At 40.0% G+C, this 27,893-nt stretch overlaps 1 protein-coding gene across 1 annotated transcript in view; it reads right to left on the bottom strand.

Moving 5' to 3' along the window:
- Nucleotides 1-342: 342 nt before the first annotated feature.
- bcl11ba (BCL11 transcription factor B a) overlaps nt 343-27,893 on the bottom strand; it is a 41,264-nt gene continuing 13,713 nt past the window's right edge. Inside the window, exon 3 of the mRNA XM_008400139.3 lies at nt 343-5,718. Coding sequence (XP_008398361.2) covers nt 3,716-5,718 — 2,003 coding nt within the window. The 3' untranslated portion in view covers nt 343-3,715. The remainder of the gene's footprint in view (nt 5,719-27,893) is intronic.

Genomic DNA, 27,893 nt, shown 5'->3' with positions numbered 1-27,893 from the left:
TCTACAAAGACATTTCAGAAACAATAAATAGAATTGTTGTTGTGGAAAATCTGAGTTATGTATGTAAATTGAAGAGACAGAACTGCCTGATAACCTTAAATGTAGACCTCATGGGCAATTTGATCAAATGGAAAATATGAGGGGTTGATTTTGAATTTACAGCATGAAGACATCTCTTTGGAGAGATGTTTTGAATCCACCTCCATTGGCAGGTGTTCGTGCTGCTGTCGTTTCCGTTTCTGTTGTTCAGCTGTAAATATTTCCTTGCACAAGTAATATTCTTGCTATGTTCTGTCAAATCATCTTGAAGAATTTTAAAAAATGAGGCAGACAAGCAAGATGGACGTTTGTAACATCTTGTATTTGTGCTCTGTTCTCATGCTGAGGCCTGGAAACTGACATGGAGAACCCCCAGCCTTCCACATCCAGGCCACTGCCAGTGCCGGTCAGAAATCACAAACAGAAAGGACAAACCAAAGGAAAACAGAGTAGTCATAGAAAAAACTATGTACAACCAAAACATCAAGGTGTGTTTTTGTCACTAAAAGGCTGTTTAACAACCTTTATTTGATCCCATTCTGTACAACATGATTCAGTACAACAGTACAAATTGATCAGGTTCTGTTTGGACAAACAGATCGTGGCAGCCCGTGAGTCGGATTGGTCAGAAAGTCACCCCTATTCATTCACAAAGGATGCACACAGCCTACAGGTTAAAAAAAAGACAAGCTCTTTAGGAACGACAGCAAGCGCCTACACACGTAATTCAAACCATCCATGAAGAATAATCCATTCCAGAAGAACAAAAATAGATACAGGTCAGGATTCTCCGTGATTCCTCCTGAAAACCAGAACCGACGCTCCCAAAAACTTCCATCACCGAGTTCGTCTTAGCCCAGGCTTGTTTTCCGCTCATTTATTTATTTGTTTATTTTTTATTTCTTTACACCCAAGCCAGAAGAAAAGCTACTAAAACTCAGGACTTTTACAGTTACATTGACAAAAACAGTTTCAGAGACCCACAATTTAAATTGGACTGTGAAATAAAAGATTTAAAAAAAACAAAAAAAAACCGAAACAGCATTTTTTTATAGTTCTGTAAAATGCCCCAGCATTCTCCAATATTACAAATACTGTTATACTTTTACAGTAAACCAGAAAAATGTCATATATATTCATATATATTTATATATATACCAAAACCCGTCAAGAAAAATGAGAAGCAATGAAGAAAAAAAAAAAATCAAACATTTTGAAGCAAAACTAAAAAAGGAAAAGAGATTTACATACACAAAAATGTATTTTAACCCTTGTATCAATACTGTAAACTTCTTCAAGACAGAGTGCACTAAATTCTGTTCTAGTTTCTGTTTTTCCTGATTTTTCTCCAGTTTTGTGAGGTTTTTATTCACTTCCTGACGATCCGGTTTGGGGACAGACTTGTGTCCTTGTCTGTGTGGAATTTGATATAGATCTATATATATTCATAAAGGTTGTGCATTTATATGTACATATGCATACATATTTATACACACAGACACATTATTACTGTGCTGGGTAATCTGCTAATGCTAAACCGAAACTCAATTTTTCTGCTGATTTTTTTATTTATTTATTTTTTTAATCTGTTTGAGTGTCAGATTTCACTTTACAGTAAATTTGTCTTTGTTCAAATTTGATGCTTCAGGGAAAGCGTTACATTTGTCTCAGACAATAAATAGGAAGATCACAATTCAAGGCACACTCAAGTCAAATTGAATGGCAGTACAAAAGAATGTCCAGAATAAATTAATATTCTAATTACTCCCATCATTCAGTTATTACAGTTTTATAGTGCCAGCTTTGGGAAAGCTAAGCCTAACAATTGTGGCACTCCAACATCAAGAGATCCCAAGCTCCACACCCTTTTTCCCGCGTAGCTGTTTTGTTCGTGTGCATTGGATGGATAAATCATAAAGTGCTGGTTTGTTTCTGAGAACCGTCAGCATTTGAAATAAATGTGATTTATTTATTTTTTAATAAAAGTGCAGCTATGAAGTTGGAATGTCTTAAAGCAAACAAATGGATTGGTAATTCAAAACATCCCAATGTGATGGAGAACATTTCAATCATTTTTAATGTTAGTAAAATGTTGCTCTGGAAACTTCTAGGAGAATGTTGTTTAATTCCAATATTTGTCAGCTTTACATAATTTCATTACAGACATCTACTAAATTTTCTTTACATACCTAATCCCTTCTTAGAATAAATTAAATTTGACTACATTAGCCAAAAGGCTGCACAGTGGCGCAGTTGGTAGAGCTGTTGCCTTGCAGCAAGAAGGTTCTGGGTTCGATTCCCAGCCTGGGGTCTTTCTGCATGGAGTTTGCATGTTCTCCCTGTGCGTGCGTGGGTTTTCTCCGGGTACTCCGGTTTCCTCCCACAGTCCAAAAACATGACTGTCAGGTTAATTGGCCTCTCCAAATTGCCCCTAGGTGTGAGTGTGTGTGTGCATGGTTGTGTGTCCTGTGTGTCTCTGTGTTGCCCTGCGACAGACTGGCAACCTGTCCAGGGTGACCCCGCCTCTCACCCGAAACGTTGGCTGGAGATGGGCACCAGCACCCCTCCCGACCCCACTGAGGGAAAAAGGGTGCAAGAAAATGGATGGATGGATGGATACATTAGCCAAAACATTTTTAATTTATAAAATGATATCGACAAAATGTTTAGAAAGGCAGCATAAGAACGAGCGGGTAAAAAATAATAATAATAATTGAGCAGTTATATTTTACCCTGAGACGTCTGTGCTCTTTCTGTTTCTCTGTCCTAAGTATCGCTCTGTGCAGACTCGTCATGGCTTCATGCTCAACTACTTATTATTAATAACACCTGCAAATCATCAGGCTTGGTGAAAAATATAATGCAGAGGTGTTTAATGTAGTAAAAACTAGAGCGGAAACTAGTAAGTTGTAGAGTTGTAGGATTCAGCAGCTGTCATGTCGAGAACCTGTTTCCTCAGGCTGGTTAGGTTGTTAAGGGTTTATGAATCTTGGGATCTTCTTTTGTTTGACATTTACTATTTGTTATGACACTCAGTGCTACATATCCAATTATATCGAAATGGTTTACAGTCATTTCATGCTACAATGCCAAAAAGGATTGTTGTCCGCATATCATCGTCACGCAAAATAAATTAACTCTAGCATTCGCAGTTGACTCTGAAATTGAAGATTGAATTCTGCTTCTTTTCAAGATACTAAACAATTATTTTAATGTACAATTTCCTACAAGCCGTGTCCGAAAAACAAACAGCCTAAAATGTTTTTTTTTTTTTTTTTTTTTTTTTTTTCTGTTCGGCTTGCTTAAGAGACTCTCAGGATGTCATGTGGGATTAAAAAAAAAAAAAAGCTAAATTAAAAAAAAACTGTAAAAAAAAGAAAAATGTACCTGCACGTGCCAAAATACAAAATCCAATAAATACAGAAATTATTGCACAGTTAAAGGCTCCACATATTTAAAACTCATCAGACTGATTGTTTAAAAATGAATGCCAAATGAGGCAGTTTAGACAGCTTCAGTTGTTAAGATCTCATTTTTTTTCTCAGTTGGCAGTTTTTTAATCAAAAACACAAAGTTAAACTAAAATCAATACAAAAGTATCCAGCTACCCCCTTAATTTGTTGTCTTTTTTTTTTTTAGAGTCCAAGGAGAATGGTGCAGAGCATGAAAACGTGTTTTAGACTCTCTCTGCTTGTTCGATTTTGACCTCACTGGTCATCAAATGTTCTCCATGCCACTTTTTCATGTGTTTCTCCAGAGTGCTGTACACACTGAAGGGCATTTGGCAAATGTCACAGCGGTAGACCTCCTTACCAAGCTGGCCGTGTGTCTTCATGTGGCGGGTGAGCTTGGAGCTCTGGGCGCATGCATAGTTGCACAGCTCACACTTGTAGGGCCTTTCCCCGGTGTGACTACGCCGGTGCACCGTCAGGTTGCTGCAGTTCTTGAACACCTTGCCACAGTATTCACAGGTGTCGCATCTCCTCCCGTCCTTGGAGCTCGGTCGACCCGGACCAGGGCCTCCACCTAAATGAGGCGTGCTGCCCCCACTGGCGGTGCCGCTGCGGCCGGATAGACCGCCGTCCAGCAAGTCTCCTGGAGGCGTCGAGAAGCGCAGGCTGCCGTTTTCCGATGAGTGCTCTGAGGAGGTGGCAAAGGGCGATTGTCTGGAGTCAGTGAAGCCTAAGAAAGGGTCTTTGATGAAGTGGCGAGAAGCAGCATAGCCCACCAGCCACTGGGAGTACACATTCTCAGAAGGGATATGTGGTGCCTGGGGAATGTCCAAGTCCTTCTCAATCTTGATCCTCTTGTTTGAGGAGTTGGAGAGAGCGGGGCTGGTGATGGGGGTGGGCTTTCGAGGGAACAAGCCTGAGAAAGAGTCACCGGAGCCACAGTTCCGGCCATTAATGGTTGTCCGCTCTTCCTGCTGGTGGTGATTCATCTCTCCAACCACAGAATCCTCGTCCCCAGTGTCCCGCCGGCCATCAGAGCCCCTTTTGGAGAAGGGCATCCTTTTACGATTGTCAACTATCAAATTATTATACTGCTGAATGGAATTGAGCGCTCCACCGTCTACCATTTTGTCAAGGGAGAGAGATGTCTTTTCTTCCGAAGGAGGCTTAGAACCATTTTCCCTGTTCCTGAAGAACTCAGACTCCATGCTGAAGTTTGATTCTGGTCGACTCTCATTCTCCAGTTCCTCTTCTTCCTCTTCCTCCTCCTCTTCCTCATTACCCTCCCCCTGGAAGTCCCCATCACGATTTTTAATGCCCTCCCCAGTGATATCACTGGTGCCTGGTTCTGGGGAGCTTGTGGTTGAAAGGCCATCGTCTGAGCGTCCCGTCATGGATCCAGCCTTGTGCATGTGCGTCTTCATGTGGCGTTTCAGCTTGCTCGCCTGAGAGCAGGCATGGTCACACAGCTGGCACTTGTATGGTTTTTCTCCAGTATGGCTGCGCCGGTGCACCACCAAGTTGCTCTGGAACTTGAACGTCTTTCCACAAAACTCACAGGACTTGATCTTGTTCTGCGTCTGGGGAGGGGTGGTGCTGTTTGGGGGCATTGGTGGCAAAGGAGGGGTGCTCAGAAAGGGAGATTTAGGGCCTTGTTGAAAGGGATTGGGGTTTAGCAGTCGATGCATAGGGTTGGGCCTGCTGGGGGATAGTGGTGGCGTAGTGCTGTTAGTGTTCCCTGCCAGTTCACGTAACCGCCGGGAAAAATCCATGGACTGGGACTCCATGGCCATCGGCGTAAGCCGCATCACCCTCTCAAAGGCACTGGGGTGCTGTGAGATGAGGCCCATTTCCTCGGCGCTAAGGCGTTCCAGCCGATGGGGGTCCAGGTGATGGCGGGGAGGTGGGCTGACAAACGGTGGGGTGTTGGGGAGACGGTTCTCCACAAAGCCTGGGGGTGGTTCTCTGAGTAAAGGCCCTGTCATCCTCAGCAGGTGGAAGGGATTGTTTTCCCCCAGGAAGCTGGTGAGTGGGGACTGTGGGATGGAGTCGTTGCCCATGGGCGGCGGCATGGTGAGTCGAGGGGTGAGGGCTGTGCTGGAGGGGTTGGATTCCAGATAGATGCGAATGCCGTGAGTGTTCTGGGCGTGCTGCAGCAGGAACCAGGCGCTGGGGAAAGGCTGCTTACAGGTGGTACATATGTAGTTGGAGGGCTCATCTCTCCCACCTGCAGACACACAAAAAAACAGAATAAAGATTTTATAGTTGATATTCTCAGAGATATCAACCCTAAACGTAACTCTATCCCATCATGAAACATTAGCAATAGATTTTTTATTAATAAGAGCTCATTTGCAGTGTGTAAACTTTTCAACTGAGGCAATGAGATGTGGTAAATACTTAATATTCTATGTAATACTCTCAGTAGCTGGGAACACCTTTTTACTCATCATGCAGAAATGCAATGTACTTATCACACTTTTGACAAGTGAATTTTCACAGTCGGCCTACAACGAATATGTGTTTAAAGAGGTGCTTAATCTCTCACTAAGGGAAATATCTTTCCTTTCACTTCAGTTTAGTCAACATGGGATTCCCCTTATTGCAGAGATATGCACTGTAACTCCAACCTTAAAATTATTTTTAGCCTTTAGTACATTTTAGGGGGGAAATGCAGCCGCAGAGAGATATTTAAAATGAACAGCAACTAACCAGAATTCAGCAGAGTCCTCAGTCTTTATTTTCTTTAACATAAATTAATCTACTTGTTTTTCTGTCTGACTTAAAGACACACGCACCAAAAACAGAGATGATGCTAATTGTGCTTTTTTTTATTCTTGTGTATTTATTTAATGAAACCTTGTTTTCTTGACCTACTGCACTAATTTCACATCGCTTGGAAAACATATGCTGCTCTAATTGTTGCCCTTGTTTGCGCGCATGTGTGTGTGTGTGCGTGGGGGTGTGTGTGTGCGTGTGTGTTGGCTCACTGGTAGTAAGGCTGAAATGCATTTACTTTACGAGGAACATTTATTTATTTAAAACAAATAGCAAAAAAATATAATTGTGTGTCCAATTGGCAATCATTGAAATTTAAGACATTTAAATGTAAAGTAAACATACAAAAAAACACAGACAACGGATATTTAAAAAAAAATAATATTAGTAATAAAAATAATAAATAAAACCTGAATTATTCATGAATTTGTCTCGCTCTGTGAGTGTGTTTGCATTAAGGAGGAGCAGCGTGGAGGTGGAACAGCTGTTCTCCTCTACAGTCCTGTAAGGCCTTTTGACTTAATTATAGCAGACAGGACGTTCACACACACACACACACTCACACACTCTCACTTGTACAGTGAAAATAACAGCTCCCCATGTCTCAGCTTTTGTCTGCATGCTTCTCACAAGCTGTTTTAGTGTCAAATCTTAACACTCCAAAGAAAGAAATATTCACTCCCTCTGCCCCTGCCTCCATCTTTCTGCAAACTTCTCATTTGATCAGTGAAGTCATTTAGGAGTGTGTGAGAGTGTGTTTCGGAGAGTGAAATAATGCACCGAGACGCTATTTGTCTCCGGTCACAGTGGAAGCAGAGGGCCACGTTTTTTGTCTTGGGGAAGTGTGTGTGTGTGTGTGTGTGTGTGTGTGTGTGTGTGTGTGTGTGCGTGTGTGCGCGTGCGTGCGTGTGTGTGTGTGTGAGTGAGAGACAGAGTACGAGGGAGAAAGAGAGAGAGAGGGAAAGAGAGCGCCCTCCCGGGGGAAGGGAGTCTAACGCAGATGGCAAATAAAGTATGCAGCCCGAGGCGAGAGCACATTATGCTAATTCTAATGTCAGCTGTACTTTAATATACGACTCTATTTAATCACCCCATTATTTTCTATTTCCATATGAAAAAGCAGGGAGAGCGAAGGAGCTGCTCATCACTTTATTTGGTCGAATGCTGAGCGCTATGCTTTATGGAGTGAAGGAGAAAACACTGCACGGATACGTCCCTCCTCTCTGAGTGTTACTGTACACACACACACGCACGCGCGCGCGCACACACCAACTCTTTGAATTATGATCTCCTGTATGAGTATTTACACTGAGTATGTCTGTAAAGGTTACACAAGTTCACTGACATCTTTTTATAGAAGGCTTCAATGCTCACAGGGTGAACATTCACAGAGAGATAAACCATCCTATGCTTGCAGCATCCTGGAAGTCAAAACATTTTATTCCAACTTTTAGCATGCATCTGATTCTAGTGACAAACTGTAGATCAGACTCTGATCTGATCAAGCAGTCAGGGAAGTGATTAAGATTTTACCAAGACAAGAGTGACGTCAAATATTCAAGCTTCTAACTACTCTGTTGCAAACTTTCTATGGAATAAAGATGATACACAATAAACGGTTTTATTAAATATTCTGAAGTCAAAATATTTAATGTAATAATTTTTTTTAAATTAAGGAATAAAAAAGATAAGCTATCCTTTTAGAAATGCATAGTCTTGCATGTTCAAAGACTTTGTTTAAAAAACATGAGCATGAGTGTGTATTTCAGTGACTAATTTCCATAAAATAAATATATTATTGCATGAGAGTAAATAAAACATGATAGAGTTTTGAACATTTGTTTTTAACATTTAAAAAAAACAACTTTGGAAATTCACTAGTATTACTGCCTACTTGTAGAGGAAAACAACAGAAGAAGAATCGACAGATATACAGTTGATTATTGTAATTAACATTCATGCACAGAATGAAACTAAATAATTCAATGAAGAACTTATCTGTAAAAAAAGGTATATATATATATATATATATATTTTTTTTTAAGAAAACCCACATTTATTTGCATTTTATGTGTTTTCATTGACAGCATGGAAGCAATAAAAAATGAGGCAAGGAAAAAAAGATAGAAAATGTCTTGGTTGTGTTTCCCACCTGATATTCTCACAAATTTTGCCTCAAGTTGTGCAATAAATCCATCTGAGAATAATCCAATTTCTTACCCCGTTGTACTTCAGTAGACGGGGTTGCTCTAGCCATTTTCTTTAGAAAAGAGTGTCACTTCAAACTATGGTTTTGTCAAATCTAAAATCTGAAGTGTTTCACTTCCTCTTTATCCCTTTACCATACCTGAATAATTCTGTTTACTGGAAGCGGCTTGTAGTGGTTAATTGAGAGGCTGGTACAACCACACACACTCTAACTTAAGGCCGATTCAGAGTCTCAAATCCAACGTGTTTGTCATTTGGACGGATGTAGGAAACCCTTAGAAAACGGGGGTTTCCTCTCAGATACAGAGAGAGGACACGTGACCTCTGAATCATCTTCAGCTCTTCAACTCCGTCAGTCTGATTGGAGTCTGTTAGGCATTCATTAAAATCTGTAAAGTTTTGTCTAATATAAAATAGTTAAAGGTCATTAAAAAAATGAACATCATTGTGTCCGAAGCACAATTTAACCCAGTAGCTATTGGATGAAACCTAATAAAAAGAAGCAAAGCAGATAAACAGATACATGTATACACTTATTGCAACTACATGCAGCTTTTTTTGGCTTGTAATCTCATTATTTTCCTGCAGAGATCTTTGCTCTGAGCTCTAACAGTTCATCTCTTCCGTTTTTGTTCAATTTCAGAACCGAGACACTAAATAAATCTGATTTCTTTGTTTCTACATCACTGAGTGAGTCTCAGTTTCACATTCAGGGAAATCTGGCTTATTCCTTACACTTTCTCTCATTCTTTATCTCCGTGTTGTTGTTTCTGTGGGCTGATGATTAGTAAAGGGGAGTGTCTTCATCCTCTTCATGTTCCATTCAGTAGTCTCCAAAGCAGATCAGCTGCTTTTATGCCTCCAGCATCCTCCTCTGTCTCACGTCATCTCTTCCTATGCACAAACTTTATCTGAGATCTTCCTCTTTTTCTGCTCTCTGACATCGCCATATTCAACACCTTTTGTCCACTACATATCCTCTGTCCTTCTTCTGTCAATGTCAATTTGTCTCCAAACTACTCTAAAACATTTACACAAGACTAACATTGTGAGAAAACATATTTGTGACCCTCCACAATATGAATGGGGCTGTATGGTCAGCTGGAAATAGGACTAAAGGCCTCTCAATTGTCAAGTCAACAGGCTGCATAATTATCTCAAGTTAAAGGTGTTCAAACAGGATAAAGAGAGGGCAACAATGGAGAAAAAGCACTAATGTTTTCTATTGCTTGCATTGATGGATTATTACTTGTTGCAATTACATAAGGTGCAACTGTTTCTCCACATCAATATGGAAATAATTATGAGTTTATTTTCAAGCTCTTTGGATCATCACCATTATTCTGCAGAGACAAAACCAGAAAATGTTCCAGCTAGTTCCCAGCAAATTCAACTGAAATTTAGACTGAGCAATGTGATACAAAAACAATGACTCTGCAGGCTTGAGTTAGAATGTTGAATGGTAAACTTCATGACAGCACAATTAAAATAAAAACTGAAGAAATACAGCTTGTTTAGAGAAAATGAAAGAGAAAGTTTTTCTCCCTTCAGGTCTGAAGAAGTTCATCTAATTAAGTGAAAACATATCTGGATCTAACCGATTTGGATGAATGAAACTTATAAAAACAAAGGACGGACCTAATGCGAAACAAAGATCTGCTAAAGACCAAATATTTTTTTGAATGACTTGCAAACCTTGCAGTGATTTAGCCACCCTGTGAAGTTCTCCGCACACCAAATTTAAAGTGTGGGGCCATTTGTTCAAATCTTGGTCCAAACTGGTTCATTTGAAGCGACTGTGGAAAGAACAAGTCAAGATTTATGGCTGCTAAAGGTGCTCCCTCAAGCTGCTGAACCATAGAGTGTATTTAGTTTTTTACTCATTATGTTTCTGTTCTTGTTCCTCTTTGTTTGGTGAATACTTTTAATGCGTAATTTCTTGTTTTTCTTGTACATTTGAGGATAATTTATAAGAGTTTAGATTCTGGTAAAGAACTAATATTTTTTTGTGTGTGCTATGGTTTATTAAACCCTTATAAATTGTTAAAAGTAACCATAATATTTACCCAAATCCAATTCTGCATCCCGGATCTTCCCATCTTTCCTTCAGGTGAAACTCCACCTCCCTTTTCTTTTTCCACACAGAATCAAACTCTCATTACACACTGATTCCAGTTTTCACTATGATTCAATTTGCTGTAATTACTGCTGCTGCTGCTAATAAAAAAGGAGGAAGAGAGAGTAGAAAAGCAAAGGTGCAGAGGTCAACTGGCAGTTAGCGGCGTTCATTTTCATCACAGTGTATTCATCTGGGGCGGCTAATGGTCCAATTTTCTCCCCCTCGGCCCTCAATAAATATTGCTGGAATTACAGGTTAAATAGCTAAATTAAATCACAGCTATTACAGATGAAGGAGGGAGGAAGAGTGGGAGAGAGGGAGTTAAATATGTACAATTACAGAGGGGGGGGGGGCATCGCTGCAAAGAGTGCGATTAAGGCAGCGAGTGTCGGCGGAGCGCTGTGGGATTATTGCGTCCAGTTATTACGCAGATCCCTGCAGCAGGCTGATGTATTACTTTTATCTAATGTGATTCATTGTCTTGCACTTTGGTCATTAAAGCTTGAACATTAAACCCAACCAAACACTGAGAAAAATTAGCCAGTATGAGAAATTCAGGTTCTCCCTCCTGTCCTACATTGCTTAACTCCTCGCCCTGCATTGCTGTCCATCACAATCAGCGCATGGCAGCATTTTCTCCAGTCATGTCAAGTAGCACACATCCCAGCAGCACCAAAGCTAGTTGCTGCTTGTGGGGGGAATTAGGAGGTGTTTATTTCATGTGTCTCTGAGATCATTTCAAAAACGGAGCTCGCTCGGCGCCGCTTTGCCAGTATTCTTTAAATAGTCTGTTAGCTCTGAATGAAGTGGTTTGAGTGCAGCCCGACACGCACTTTAAATTGGTTTTAATAGCTCACAACTAGAATCATTACGAGACCACATACAGTACCAGCAGCAGCTTTAATTAAATCTCATCAAGATCTTTTGCTCCAACAGCCGAATTTATCTGCTGCGCGACGCGCCGGCCGGCCAGAAGTCTTGTTGAAGCTCCGGTGGGAAATGTGAGTCATCTCCGAGCTCAGATCACCGCAGATGCTGTTGGCCAAAAACCAAGAGGCAAACCCCAAAGTCCTTCTGGTTTTTAGGCTCTTGCTGTCAGACTGCAAGCCGCAAAACGAGCTGCTGTCTAACAGATTTTCACGTTTTTCAGCTAAAAAAAAACAAAAATGCAAAGTATTCAAAATGAAAGGAGTTTAAATTGGGAACCAATAAGTGAATTTGATCTTCGAGGTTCTTTGAAGAATTAGTTTTTATCTAGCAAGCTATGGTTGAAGATTGAGTATTCATATAGTTATGTCATGTCCCACCTAAAAGAAATGCAACAGTATAAAATAAATACTGTCTGAATGAGCAGTCTGAACATATTAGAAACATCTTATGTTCTAATAATTTACAAATGTTCTTTTTTGCTTGAAGATCTTTTTCTTTTCTGAATGGATGTTAACTGACAAAAATCTGGGTGAATGTATGAAAAAATATGGATTTGAATGTCTGGTCAAATAATTTGAATCCAATGATGCAAAACTCCTGAATTCAAATGTACAGGTGGTGGAAACAAAGAAGTGTTTGTATCCAGCAGGCCATTCTGGTACAACCATAATTAACCAGATTTAAGATAATCAACATGAGCTCTGCTGGTTTTTATTTTTAATTTTCTGTACTTCTGTGTAATTTTCCTCTGTCCTTCTTCCTCCCGTGGTGTGTGTTGAACTTTAGTTTCATCCCATCTTCTCCTCATGCTATCCAGCCAACAAAGGATTATCGCTGAACAAGGTCTGTACGCATTCCTGGCAAGAAAAGACGGGTCTTATTGGTGTGGGTTTGAAAGGAAAGCTGAACAGATCAGAACCAAATTAGATTGAATTTAGCTCATTAGAGGAAGAGGAAGGCAGAGGGAGAGATCCGCGGTCCCTCACGCCGTGCAACGAGTCCTGCAGTCAGAACAAGGCCAATCCAAAACAAACTGCTGTGTGTTTGTGTGTGTTGCTGCCTCTGTGCCCTGTTAACAAATTAGAGGGATTAGGAGAGGAGAGTGCCAGAGCATACCAGCTAATCCCGCACACTGGCCTGCACCACTGCACCTGGGGAGCCTGCGAGAAACTGTGAGGAGCGGCAGGAGCCTCTACAGCCGCCTTTATAATCCTGCACAACGCACACACAAACACACGACACCTGATACGTGTCACTCCGACTGCGTATGTCGATGAAAGACAGCGATGTGACAGATTTGTTGCGCTTCGTTGCCTCTCAGGTGACTTCCAAAGTAGCTGACATATTTGTTGCCGTCTCTTGTAAAGCTTCAGATCTCTCTCCGAATGTCTTTATTCAGCAGTTGCCGTTTACATTCAGTAAAAAAAATGCACCCTTTATGATACTTTGCATATATCAAAAACAATCGTTACCTAATGTCTGGAAAGAGAATAAAATGTAGCAGAAAAGTAGATATGATGTGATTTTTTTTCCCTGCCTTACAACTAACTTATTTCAGGCTTCCTGTCATTTTACGTCATTTAATAAAAGAAAGAGGAAGCTGCCGAGTAATGCCAGCACTGGAGACTCACAAAATGCTGAGTCGCTGGTTGCTATGGTAATTCCATTATTTTCCAGGGAGCAGGAGATGGCCCACAGCATGACTATTTTCATTAAATAGAAACAAAAGTTTAACTTTTAAATATCTCAGCCAAGCATTGTGTGAAACACAATTATTGCATCAAATAAATATTTGAACCGTCAGTGGCAGAACCTTCTTGTGGACCCACATTTAAATCTTTAATGCATGTGCAGTTTTTTTTTTATTACAGAGATATGAAAAATTAAAGAGACTTCAGTTTCAGTTTCTTTTTTTTTTGTGCATCTAGTGACCTTTATTCACATTAATCAGACAGGAAATGAGTAAAAAAATAAAGGTGAAAACCTGCAGCAAAGGCTTCAAAGGCTGAAAATAAAACCCTGCACGTGTGTCAAGGACACAATAAGTATTCTCAATAACTACTTTGACCTAAAATAACATGCTGAATTAGTTAAATATGACAAAAATTAATTTAACCTGACATAAAAGTATTGTTCTTATTGACTGCCTCACAATATTGACTAAGTACTGAAATAAAATTGGATTGCCATTATGGAGAAGATTGGAATTTAATCTGTGAATTTATTTGTTCTGGTGCCTGATTTTCTCCCTTTAAATATAATTGTTAACATTTCAATTTGAAGTGGATTCTCAGTTCTCACAGACATCTCTATGGAAAAAACTGTGTTTTTGTCTGTACAGGTTAAGTCACTGACATGCTGTCAGGTGGAGAGCTGGCATAGCCACAATAGAGAAACTCTGCCATGAGCTTGATGTGACAAGGACAGCGGTCCAGCACATTTTTGGATCCCTCGCTCCTCTTCCTATCTCCCGTCCCGTCCAAATTCCATCCCTCTCCTTCCCGAATGCAAGACTCGTCCAAGCCGAGCGCGGCCAAGTGGGAGTCTCCTGGAACACGCACAAGCCGGAGAGCCATCCAAGACTGTGATGTAGCAGTGCCTCTCCTGTCTGAATAAGACATATTACAGCTTTGTCTGACAGCAGCATCAAAAGGAAAATCTCTCTCTGTCTGCGTTGGTCCTTCACTGCTCGCCTGTTCTTCCTTACTGTAGCAGACAGGTTTATGAATTCAACATTACGCCCTCTGATCAGTTTCACCTTTTCAACTCTCAAAGCGAGCAGAGATCTTTCAGGTGATATTTCTTTTTTTTTTTACATTCATCACGGATGTGAGGCAGGAAAAGTGCTGATGCAGATTTGGCTTTAGTGTGAGAGGAGAGAAAGACAATGAGGGACTGAACTCTGGGGTCTGAGTTGACTTGTTTATCCAGAAATAACACCGAGATGAGGGAGCAGGGAGAGGAAGGGGGACAAGTAGAGGAAATCCAGACCAGAAATCGTGAGGGAGGGTATGGATGGGATGCAAGAGGGATGAGGGGACAGGTCTGTGCTGCAAGACCTTATAAGGGCCGGATGAGTGCAGTGGTATTAACACAGACGCAGCAATGGTATATATAGTGAACCAAACTGAGAGCAGTCATTCTGACTGACTCATGCAGTTTTAAAGTGGACTACATAAATGTCAAGAGTTAAATTAAAGCTAATCTAAAGACTCATTGTGTTGATTATACCTTTGTTCTCATTTATCCTCAATTTCTCCTGCTTTAAAAGCCCTTTATACACAGCACATAATTCATCTGCACTTTAAAAAAGGAATATAATTAAATTTACCACTTTATTTATTTATTTATATATAAATAAATAAATAAATTTATTGTATATATATATATATATATATATATATATATATATATATATATATAAAGTGTGTTACTGAGCTTGGTTCAAACAGGCTAAACCTGAATGCTTGTGCAAAAATATACAAAATCGCAGCTGTAAAAACTTCAGCAATTCTTGCTAAATACGTCCTTCACCTACATTTGGTGTCCCTCAATAAGACCTTCCACTTTTCTCAGCCAAGGACTCAAAGAGGGCTGAGCAAACTACAACACTGTGAGCCATGTGTACAACAATGGTCGTAGTAAGAGGATGTATGGAAACCACATAAATACAAGATTTGGTCCATGAGAAAGCGGCCTTGGGGAAATCTGCTTCCCAGTTCAACAGTGGATTTGTCAAACTGCAGTCCTCAAGGACCAGGGTCCTGCAACTTTTAAAAGCATCACTGGTCCACCTGAATTAAATGGCTGAATTACCTCCTGAAGTTGAAGTTTGAGAGCGCTTTTCCCATAAGCTCTGATGATCTTGACTTCCCATCAGTCAGACAATGTTTTTTGACTGAATGTCAGTTTAAGCAAACTGAACTTTTACCGCCAATGTCTTCATCTGTGATCGTTTCCAAATCAACAACGTACTGGATCCTTGAATCTCTTCCCGCACCAGTGGAGTGATCAGAGGGTGGCTCCATAAAACTTATCTGGCCTACACCTGACCAGATCCTGGTGGGTAAGATTCACCAATGAGTCTCCTCTTACACCTGGCTCCAGGAAAACACCCAACTACTTCCTGTCTGAGAGGTACAACCAGGTCCAACAATCTTGAAATTGCCTACATAGGTACTGAATTGTGCCATGAGTCAATTTACCATTGGTAAACTGACTCATGTGAACAACAGCTTTGGTTTTAAGGTAATCAGGACATTTTAACCCCACCACCAGGACAACATAGTGAAAGTAATGTACTAACTTAAGTAGGGGTAATAAAAGGTTAAGGATGCTGGCTATATTGAGCAGTTTATGGAATCAAGATTTGTTTTCATGCAAGCTAGCTGATTTATACAGAATATGGGAGAGACTGAACACAGCTTCAGGTGAAAACTGTCAGCACATCAGTTTGGAAAACAGCTCAAATTTAAGCCTCACTGCCTTCATCCACAACTCCATTTCTCTGCCTCTAGCTTAGCAGACAAGAAAATATAACAAACTCATATTTGCACCTTGCAGAGTTTGATCTTTTATTGCAACAGGTAAATGATCTGTACGGGTTATTCTTCAAACTGTTTTGCAGCCGGTTTTTTTGCCTTTTAGTTTGTACTAATACAAACATGAGCAAAACGAAACAGTAGTTTTCGTGTTTTAAAGCAGAAACGCTAAGGATGCACCGGCATCACACGTCTATCATAAAGCGACAACCAAAATAAAGACAGAAAAATAATTTTTCATTACAAAATCTAATTTTTAAGGAGCTAAGGGACTCTGTTTTATTCAAAGGAACCTTCAACAATTTTATGATTTTCTGCAGATTATGCCAGATAGCTGCTTCTTCACACATGATAGAGCTCCGTCTCTTGCAAACCCCACAGAATGTGATAGAGAGCATGGGTCAGTCAGGCGCTGCTTTTATCCAAGAACTGACCATTTAGGTCATAACATTTACTGCAAGAGCCGCTTTCTCTGCATGTGCCTGCTTCATCCAGCTGTCACGACGGATGCACTGATCTGATTTCCCTTCACCGTGGCCAGGCAGATGGCACCGTGGCGCTCAAACAAACCATGAGAGGCTAAGCCCTGCCAGCAGTTGGTCACACTTTAGCCACTGACCAATCACAGCTGCATGACAATGGCTTGGACCCTGCGGTTGCTGTAAATGGCTGAACGGGTGGTTGTAATCTACTGCAAAGTACCAATAAATTGAGAGAACAATCCGGTGTAGGGCGGAGAGAGGAAACGGAGCAGAACCCCGTGGTGATATGGCAACCACAACGATTGAGAAAATTCTACCTGCAATTTTCTCCATGCAGGTCTGCCTTTTGTTTGTAGGTCTAGAAATGGCACCACGGGGCACTCAGGGGGTCCAGCAGGGGCAAAACATGTGCAGACAGCAGCTTTACACATCACATAAAAACATCATGGTCAAAGCTGTAAACCATGTCTGAAATTATCAATAGCTGTGCGTTTCCAAAGCAGCGTTTTTATTCACAAACTTGCCCAGATTTCTGGGTGAATAAAGGCAAGAAGCAGAAGAAAGAACGGGGAGTGGTCTGCCTGTCTTTAATCAGGCGGCTGCTGCCAGTTTTTGGCCCTCAGCCAGTATTGTTTACTTGGCCAGCCCCCAGCCTCGCTCTGCATTGTAAATTATCCTGCAACAGGGGCAATTTTAGCCCCTCCAACAGGTAGAAAACAAACCGTTCCCACATGGGAGGGCCCTCATACACAAACAGCTCTCACAGGCTAAACAACATCAAATAAAAACTATCATATAAATTCATTACTTGTTGTGCTGGGAAACAGGACACGGGCTGCTTTCTCAGGAGAAAAACTACACATGTTATCGATTTATTTAAAGATTTAAAAAAAAAAAAAAAAGAAAAGCAGACACGGCAGCATCCCAGCTCCTTTCCTCCAGCCTTCTTTTTGTTATCTGTGATGTTGCCCAGAGAAATCAATAGAACAACTGTAGCTGGCGAGCTTTGTTTATCTTTTCCTCTAAGTGAATAATTCAGGGGTGTCAGCAGGGGTGAGGCGAAGCTTTGATATAAACCAAAGAGTTTTGTGTTCAGGGGGGATCTATCTCCCTCTTTATCCCACTCTTCTTCCCCAGAAAGTCACAAGGAGAAGCTGCAAAAACTCCTACTTTGGCTCACCAGCATCAACAACAATCCCCCTGGTATAAAACTGAAGCTTGTAGGAAGAAAAGATGAGGAAGAAGTGTGACAAACAGATTTGGGAGAGCTGAGAGTAAATGGCTTTAATTTGAAGGTTCAGAGTTTCTTTAGGAGCTGATTGAGGTGGAAAGAAAGTACATTCACCAAGAAAGTTTCAAAGGTAAGACTGAATAATCAAGAAAGGTGGCATCCAAAAAATATTTTTCTTTCTATTTTTCCAGTGGTAGCAAAAAGTGTGAAATTTGCTAAGACTGATGAAACTATAGTTCTGAAACTATAGTAAAAGTACCACTGTAGGTAGATGGGAGCCTTGTGGTTGGTATTAATTATTCTTAAGATACATGTGAGTTACAAAAATAATACATTTATGGTGCAGAGGCAATAAGTATCAACAATCAAACAGATAAGTTGTTTCTGTTTGGGAGATAATAATAATAATAATCTTTATATTATAATAATAATAATAATAATAATAATAATAATAATAATAATAATAATAATAATAATAATAATAATAATCGCAATAATCTTTGCTTTGTCAGATAACATTTCCAGAACTCCCAAACAGAAGTAGACAGTAAAAAACCGGAAAAGTGTGGATGGACACAGGATGTGGAATTATATTTTGGAGTTTGGAAATTGAATATTGGAATGGGTCGACATATTCCAGCTTCTGCTGGGATTTGCTTATTGGGATTTGCTGAAACAGGCTAGCTGCTGTTAGCAATAGAAGCAACAATGGCCTTTTGTGTCATTGTTTTTACTTTAAACATGTTCACTTTGGGAGGTTGCAAAGTGATGTCAGTGTAAGTTTTAGTTAGATAAAAATGATCAGCCATGTCAAAAATCTATTCTCGCTGCATCTATGGGAAATATTTGTGCAAGGTATTCTAGAGATCTTTTCTGTAATTTAACTTAATTTTATTTTTTTCAAACTCCGGTCTGGCAAATTTCAACATACATGGAAGAATGAGAAACATTATCAAACTGCAACGTTCAAAAAATAATGCTTTTCTCTTCTTTTGGGGTGAGTTTTTATGACATAAAGCAACTGACACTAATGGTTTTCAAGATGGTTGGAAAACTCTGAATTTTCTGGGGTGGTACATACAAAAGGTTCAATAACCACCACCAAATACAGTAAACAAACCAAATTAGTCAGCCTACAAATAAAAATCCAAACTCCAGAGTTTGGATAAAAACTCAGAGAATAAAAAGCCAGGTATTTTATTTGTTTAAAAATACCTGGCTCAGAGATTCTTAAATCACAGACCACATTTCAGATCCAGACCCGAATATAACATGTCTTCGCTTAAGTGGTTTCAAACAGAACACTGTTTTTAATGGCCATGTTTTCTTGCATTTATGGTAATCCAATGAAGGCAATGCAGCTTTCCAGTCTTTATTACATCCCTGATTTTGGTACTAGTTGTGAAATGGCAATGTCTCAGCGGGGGCCTGTTTGGTTGTTGCTTTAGCAGAGACCAGGAAGAGATTCATAGACTCCATGACTCCTGTGGTTTTATATTTGTTGAGGTCATTTAGGTACGAAACAGAAAACTGGAAACATTTTTGCACTGAAGGTAACGTTTAAAACAAACGTTTGCGCTGTAGCAAAGTGTAGCATGAGGTGTGTCTTGGGAATTTAAAGCCCCAATGGAGCCATGCCAGAGGTACAACCCCATCATGAACAATTGATGCTGGCATAGATTTCTACATCCAGACACAGTTTTGACAGAATTGTGCCAGGACGTTTGTTGAAGAATCACTACGGTAGGTTTTCTAAATTTGCCCTTATCCCAGTCCAATCTAATAGGTCTTGAATAGTTTTGAAATGCCCGTCCACTAGGGAGGATGCCTTACAAGTTAGGCTGCTTTTCTGAAAAACAGATATTGAATTAAAGATTTAGTAGAAAGTGTTTAAGTCCAGCTGAGAAAATTATGAATACTAACAGCAAACCACTTCCTGACAGAAAACCCTAACAGGATTGGTTTAAATTACTGTTTTGTCATAAGCTGTGGTTCTGTGTTGTATAGCCGAACAGTAACTGGAGAGATTTAAACCCTTCCAAACAAGGGGATCAACATGTATTTGTCAGGCTATGTCACCCTTAGCTGCAGGAACATATATGCACACACTCCTCCACACACACAAACAGACATGCACACGTACGACGAGGCGGCAAACACATCCAGAGAAGTCACTAAACCTCTGCGTCCCACCTTCACCACGGACACACAAAACCCTCAGTCCCTTGTAATTGAGGTTTAAATCCTTTCCTAACATCCTTCCATCCCTCACTCTTCACCAAACATGGATTGGGCCAACACAGAGCCCCTAATCCCTCCCAGTTTAACCAAGTGAGAAATTAGCTTTTGTTAAGTGGTGATTTGGCCGGTGCTAAACGCCAACAGACTATTGTAGAGGAGAGGGGCAGTCATGAGTTGCAAACACTCAGAGAAAAACTGTCCGTGCAGCCCGGACTGAACTGCTGCAACAAAGCCGTCAAATTGTTTTCGCTGAGATTTCCATCCCCCTCCGTTTGGTTCAAGAAAACCTTGAAGAAAGGCCTGTATCTGCAACGTTTCTCTGAGGTATTGTGTCTGTTCCCTTGCCTCTAAATTCCTCCCAGTTTTTCTGCCTTTATAAAACCAAAACATGCACTCAAAGCTGCTGCAGAAAGCCACTAGTGTCAGGTTGATAGACGACACAAGGATTCAGATCCTCAAAGCTGCAGAGAAAGAGCCGGCTGTTGCAGCAGGAGGAGACGAGACAAAGCCCGGCGTCTATCTGAGACTCAGCAGGGCGAAATCTGCCACAGACCGGCTCAGAGACTTCAGGAGTTCATCAGAGCTGCTGTGATACATCTACAAGGGGGAGAGAAAACTGACAAACTTTCTGTTTCCAATACTAGAATCTTTACCACATCATTGGATTTGTGCTTTTACTTTTGCTCTCGGCATTTCGTTTTTTGTTTCAGGTCCAAGTTCTCCATTTCAAATTTCATTAGTTGTCGATCTATCGTCGCTGTGATTGCTTCCTGCTTTCCCATCACACCTGATCCTCATTCCTAATCATTACACCTGCTTTGGATCCATTTGTTTATTTCCTTTCTTCGTATAGACCCTGATTTACTTATTCTGTTTCTGCAGCCATGATTAGTCGCGTTCCATGCATCTCTGCCCCGTTCATCTGCTGCCTTGTACTCTTTGGAATTTAGCTCTTGCATTTAAAATTTTTAGATTCCCTACTTCATTTGCATTTTTTGTGTTTTTTAGAACTTGGAGCACACCTCAGAGAAAAAGCATGGACATGGTGCACAAAGACACCATTATGAATAGGCTTTTGTCACTCAGTCTGTTCCTGTTCACACTCTTTAATAAAATGCCTTTCATTCTACTTTTCCTGTAACTTTCTGAAGTTTGTCCTTTCTCCAAATCTGATGCACCAATTATACCACTTTAAATGCAGCTTTAGACATTTTTATTGGGGAACATAAAAGCTTTAATGTTTCAATTATGCTCCCAAATTACTTGCTTAAAAACATTTAGTGAAAACAATTCGAAAAAGTGAAATTTCCTAATGCATAATTCCCCAACAATTGTACAAAGCCTTAAGGGAATAATGGCTGCTCCATTCAGGAGCACACCATTCCTTTGTGTAACTTTGTAACATCAAAACCCTGTTTTCATTTTATTAAAGTTTGTTCTGTTTGACACACCACCCAATGAATTACTGAGGGGGATGGGAGTAAAAACGTGACTAAACAAGTTTGTGGAGCACAAATATGTTTTCCTCTTCTGTTATTCATTTGCCAGCTGCCCAAAATTGATCTTGCTGCGCACGGTGGGGGTCCTGACCATCAGGCTGGGAACCATCGCTCTATTTCACTCACATTTAATGAGGACCAGCTCACAGGTTCAGAAACAGCTTTAAAGTTTAAGTTCAGACTCTTCTGGTGCACATTTGGCATGAAATTATTACCACATTTCCCCTTACTGTTGAACCAACTCATAATTATTTGCACAACTAAATAAATGTTCTTTTTTTAGATCAGTTTCGACTTACACATTGCTGCGATAATCATGAAAACACGACTTAATTAAACCGCAAATGCCCCGAATTCAATGTTGTATAAATTAATGAGGAGTCGCCAAGAATGCCAGGATGAAACACCCACCTTCATTCTGTCACTTAGCCGACGATTGTTGGAAAACTTTCAGAGCCCTTCAAGACTGGATCATATGGAGGTAAGACGAGTCCATCTTTTTTTAAAATCTGATGCTGGAAAGATATTTCTACATATGACCAGCTGCCATATCTATGACCTAAATATCTACACTCGTTAAACAATTCAACATAAATGGTGTCACTAAGGAAAATTGCAGCATAAATATGCGAACATACTAGAGTCAAGATTAAGCATAGACTAAGGATGATTTTTTGTGAACACGCACATACACCTACACACAACTTCTCAGTGCAGCAGCATAGCATTCGGAGGGAATGCCGTTTTTTTTGCAGTGCCTGCATCCTTAAATATCAGTCGCAGTGAAAGTGAAGTAAGACAGAAGGGAAGCTCCGCATAGCTTCCCAATTCGCTTTTGTCTCTCTATTCAGTCATGCTTGACAAAAGTTTCACATAAAACAAAAGGTAAAAACATGAAAGAAACACAACAATGATACTCTATGGTTTCATTTCAAATCTAGAAGCTATCTTTTCTTAATGAAAGATTTTTGAACAATGAAGGAAAAGCTTGATATCTTTACATGATAAAGTATTTTTCATAAATTACGTTCTGCAAAAATGTAGATGACGTTTCACCAGTTTGCAAAATGCTATTTAAAAAGCGTCGACGCAGCCTGGATCAGCTCAGTTCCATGGATTAAACACACAGTAAGTTTTCTATGTATGTTCAGCTCGTCTCACTCAGCACTACACAAAGTATACAATTGAGGTGTGATTTATGCAAGTCAGTCTTTAGTTTCTGAGAAGACAAATAATTCAAAGTAGAGTCTGTCTTCAGTCAAGATCATGGTTTTGCCAAACCTGACAACGTAATTTATGATTCTAAGCTATAGCAGGTAGCTTAGGGACTTCAACGGCAAATAATATAAGCTGAAAATGAAACATAAAACATAATAATGTGTAGAAACTTGACAAAGCAGATGGAAATATGAAATAGGTAAAAAAAACTGACTTTGGATTTTACATAAATTGACAGTTTTTGTTTGCGTTAAGTTTTCTGTATCTGCAGTGAGAAATGTTTCCTGAGGCTGCAGGAAACATCAGTGCCGTTTCCTCACAGCATGAAAGGAATGGACTCAAAACCAGTACAGCTTTGCATGTTTTTTTTATGTTTCAATTGGAGCTGGTAAAAGTCTTGAAGTACAGGAAAGAAAATAAGTTTATAGCATGTGAAGACAGTCTCTGAAAGAATGATGCACATTGTTTTTCTAACCGTAAACAAGTAATTGTTGGTGTCTAAACCTAACTGCAATACATCCAACGCCAAAAGAAATATAAATCAAAACAAATTTTTAATTTGTAATTTTTTTTAAGATAATGAATCCAGTCTCTTCCCTGAGCTTTACAAGGCCAAATTCATTTAATTTTATTAGATTTGTTGAAAATGTTTTTCGTTTCTTCCAGAAACTGTTGCTAGTGCTTCTTTGTGTGTCTGGCCCTGGATCAGATAAGCTGGTTCTTTATTAGCTTTATTAGGTGAGCTCATGGAAACCACCACCAAATCACATGTTTTGATCTGACAAAAACCAAAAAAGAACATGGCTTAAATTTTAACAAAAAAAATCTGACTGGTGTCAACAACAAAAAAAAAAAAGCTGACTCTCTCATGCTGCCACTCATAGATCAATGTAATGCACAAAGCTGTGGTTCAGCTGAATCTATAAACACCATTTCCAACTGAGTTCTTAAACACTGCTGGTGAATAAATCTTACTCTGAATGATGTGTTTATCTCCTTTTCCAGAGCTTCTGGTCCCAATTAGATCAGTAAAGAGCTGGACTGCATTGTGAAGCATTCATAAACACTTCATGTTGTTAAAAGCAACAATGACATCTAAAAAAATCCTGATATTAGGGCATCTGTTGGAGGGATACTGCATGAACAATGTATTTCAAGCTAAACTATTAATAGGTTCATAATACAGCCAATAACGTAGCTGCAGGTTGATTATCAGATTGTGGCAAAACAGTTTTTTCTTCAAATGCCTGCTGGATCCAGCACTGGGCCTAGTGTAAGTCTGGGAACCACTATTGTGGAAAACCCTGTCTGTGTCAACCCATCAGAGCTATACTGTGTTACTCCTCTTTGCAGTTTGTCAATAGCACAAAGTAAAAATTATGTGTCATTCTGTTATTTTATGAATGAGGCGATAGCTTCCGTTAATGTTAGTTTCATTCACACAATTCTGCTCATTTTTGCCCAAGTTTTCACATGTTAAGTTTCACATGAAAAAAAAAGGCAACCATTTGTCAAGATTTTGACAAGATTTATTCCTCCTGTCAAAGAGGGAAAAAAGATGCCACACAAAAAGGTCCAGATTTATTGCTCTATATTTCTTGATTACGTGAAAGGAAGCGTATGATCCAGGTCGTCTTCAAATATAGCTCTCATAGAAAATAAGTTCTTCACACTAACTATTTGCCAAATAAGTTAACACAGTGCCACCTACAATCACTATAGCAAACCATCTGTTTCAGTGCAAAAACACACAAACATGAATAAGTGTTGAAGAAGAATGAAACCAGGATTCTTCGGTATTATCCAAAGCTGCCCTGTGATTTATTCCCATCCTGTTGATGGTTTTATTGGCCGCAGCCGGAGACTCTCCATGATCCCAACAACCTCTGACTGCGTTTTAATAAATCAAAGCACAAAATAACATAGCCTGCCTTCTTTCTCTTCATTCCCTTTTGATATAAATTGAACTTCACTAACGCAAAATGGCACACAAATGGCTGTGGATCAAACTACCCCCCCAAGAAATTATAGTAAGCTTCTTCTCGCGGAAGAAGATTTAAAATAAAGGCACGTCTTTTAAAATCAGAGTCTATTCACTTTTTTTTCCATGATCATTAGAAGTACCACGTGTATGAAATCACAGGCATCTGCATCACTGGAATTAAATTGTAATCTCCAAAATTTTATGAATGTTTTCATCTTCATCAAGCCCGGCACTGTCTGAGAAGTCTTTGCTGTTTTGAAATGAAGAACTGTGAGTAAACAATAGATTTACAAATGGCTGCCAGCCAGTGCTCGACTCAGTGTGTGTGTGTGTGTGTGCGTGTGTGTGTGTGTGTGTAGGTGTGTGTGTGTGTGTGAGAGATAAATTTAGGACAGGAATTTACTGAAAAGCCTTCAGTTTCTCGACAAATAAAGCAGATTTCAGGAAAGTTACGGGCAAAAAGAGAGCTGATCTGTCATCTTTGATAAAGGTCCAACATTCCTTTCACCTCCTCTTCTTCCTCCTCCAGGCCTCACCTTCATCCTCCCTCATGCACACATACGCAGACGCACACAAACACACACACACACACCACTGCCTCCTCCACCAATCTCATCACTGACGCCAGGACATCAATTTTGCAAGTCGCCGAAAATTACCATGCATGAATGCAAAAAAGGCTGATCAGGAGTAATTAACACGGCTTCATATGCAAATTTTATTAATGCAGAACTACAAAGTCATTATGCAAATGAGGGCTTCGCCGAGCCTCTTGACAAATACTCACAGCTCCAGCCATCGAGATGGATGACAAGTCTGCTAACTCACTTCGGACTGGAGGGATGCCTGTGTGTTTTAGTCTAGTTAGTGGATTAGCACCGGCTATTGCTGCTGGCTAGCTGTGTGTGCGTGCGTGTGCGTGTCCGTGCATACGTGGCCAGTCTGTGCGTGTAAACTGTGTGATTAGGAAAGTGGCTAATGGCTGTGTGGCAGAGTAATGAACCTGAGATGCAGGGGATGGAGGCATTTGGGGGGTGAGATGATATGAATATGCATGATGCTCGCTGGCTTTGATGATTAAAGAAAATTTTAATATTTAAATGAGTGCATGCAAAGTGATTACCGCTGCAGAGACAGAGAGGGAGAAGACAGGGCAAAAATGGCAAAAAGGGATTTAGAAAATGCAAAGAAGCACATGAGATGTTGTATTGATGGCGAAGTCCCCACTCCCCCCCCCCCCCGCCCCCCCACATCCCCCTACCCACCTCCAGCCTCTGTGTTTCCTCTCTGTCTCAATCAGTCACCGTCTTTCTCTGCCGTCATGTGTCTCATTTCGCTCTGGGTGCCTGGTTTGTGTCCAGGATGTTGGATTTTACAGAAGAAAGATGGAAGAGGAGGATGGAGGGAAGACAAGAGGGGGAAAAGTATGCTCACACGGACACGCAACATCTCATCCTGTGATGCATTTCTAAGGCTCGACGAGGAATACTCGGAACGAGCCAGCGGTTAAACACAATCATTCTAATGAACAACTAAAAATATCCTTTGTAAGTAGGAACCAACCTGATGAGGCAAAAGTTATTTATTGAGTGCCTGGAACGTGCAAACAATTGAACTCCAGCATATTTCTTCTCTTCGTTGTGAAGAATGAACGACACACAGGCATATGTTAGTATTTACAATGATCCCAACGTTTTCCACCAGCCCTGTTCTTTCCTGTCAGGATTTATAGACCAAATCAGGAACATCAACCATCAACAGCATCAGCATCAACAGGATAATGCTTAAAAGCTGTGTTACTGTTCAACTCGGCGTATTTGTTTTACAAACTGTATGTTTAGTGACACTGGATTTTCAACTAGCTGGAAGTTATTATTTTTATTTTTAGTGGAAGTGTTCCTCTTTTTGTTTTCGAGGTTTACATTCAGTCAATTTTGGGCTATGTTAGGATCAAACAGTTTTAGACTAGGGAGACGTCAGATTTTAGCACCAGACTGACTCAACATCTCCTCCTGCTACTCATTCGTCCCTTTGCTTCACTCGGTCCTCTTTGTGTTTGTCCGTCTCAAACACTTGGCTTTGGGCTTGAATGCTTATGAGGGTCATATATATTGAAAACTCAGAGAAAACAATTTTATATTTGCTCATTAGTGATGCCATTGGGTCCTGATTAAAGGGAATGTGACATTTTATAAATATTAGCCATCGGTGATCAGTAACAGCGGCGCTCAAGTAGAAGAAAAAAAGTGACTTGGCCTCAGAGTTTTCTACTGGTTTTTGCACATCCAGATAAAAGGTGTTCCCATGTGTTGTAGATAGTCCAACACCGTACAAAAAGATGCTCGTTCATATTTTTGTACAGTGGTTTCTGACTCAATAAACCTTTTTGTTGATAAAGGACTGTTTCACCATTTTAAGACTCTACAAAGAGCTAGAAGCAACGTTGAACATCTCAGTCAGGTGCTAAATTGGTGGGGAAGTTGTCTGAATTTAAAGACATGCAATTCCAACCAGTTCATGTTTGTTTTGCATTTTAAGAACCCCTTAATTTTAAAACTTACATATTTAAACTGACTGCGGTTGAGTGGTGAACAATAAACCGCAAAAATACTTCCAAACGCTCGTTTTATGGGAGGGCATAAAGTAAAGCTAGTGTACATAACAGAATTGTTTTGTTAATTAAAACACTTATGTGAAATATAAAATATATTTATTGTCCATGGTGTTTTTACATAAGGTGATCTTAACTCTTTTTACAAACTCTTGACATATTTGAAAAAATGAACACATTCATTGCGTTATGGCATTTTTATTCATTAATTAAATACAAATATAATTTAACAATGGAGAGAAAAATGTATAGTGCTGCTTAAACTTAAAATCTGAGCAAATTCTGCACTCTAAACTGGAAAATTCACTTTCTTGCAGAATCATACAACAGTTCTCACAACCCTATCAATATGGCGGCAGGGGTGACGTATGAAACGGCATGCGTGTTTGATCGGTAATCCTCCAGACTTCGGGGATCGCTGCTTTACATTCCCACTTAAACAATTTCAGAATAAATAAATAATGAACCCCGTTTTCCATAACCAGATGACATTTCTGTAAGTCCTTATCTGAGCAAACAACAAGTCCTTTTTTAAACAAACTGTGTGGTTAAACCTCGAC

Source organism: Poecilia reticulata, chromosome 22, assembly GCF_904066995.2.
Source record: "Poecilia reticulata chromosome 22, P_reticulata-male-v2, whole genome shotgun sequence".
Classification (NCBI taxonomy): domain Eukaryota; kingdom Metazoa; phylum Chordata; class Actinopteri; order Cyprinodontiformes; family Poeciliidae; genus Poecilia; species Poecilia reticulata.
Note: the sequence above shows the minus strand (reverse complement) of the source record. Positions and strands in the feature narration are given on the sequence as shown.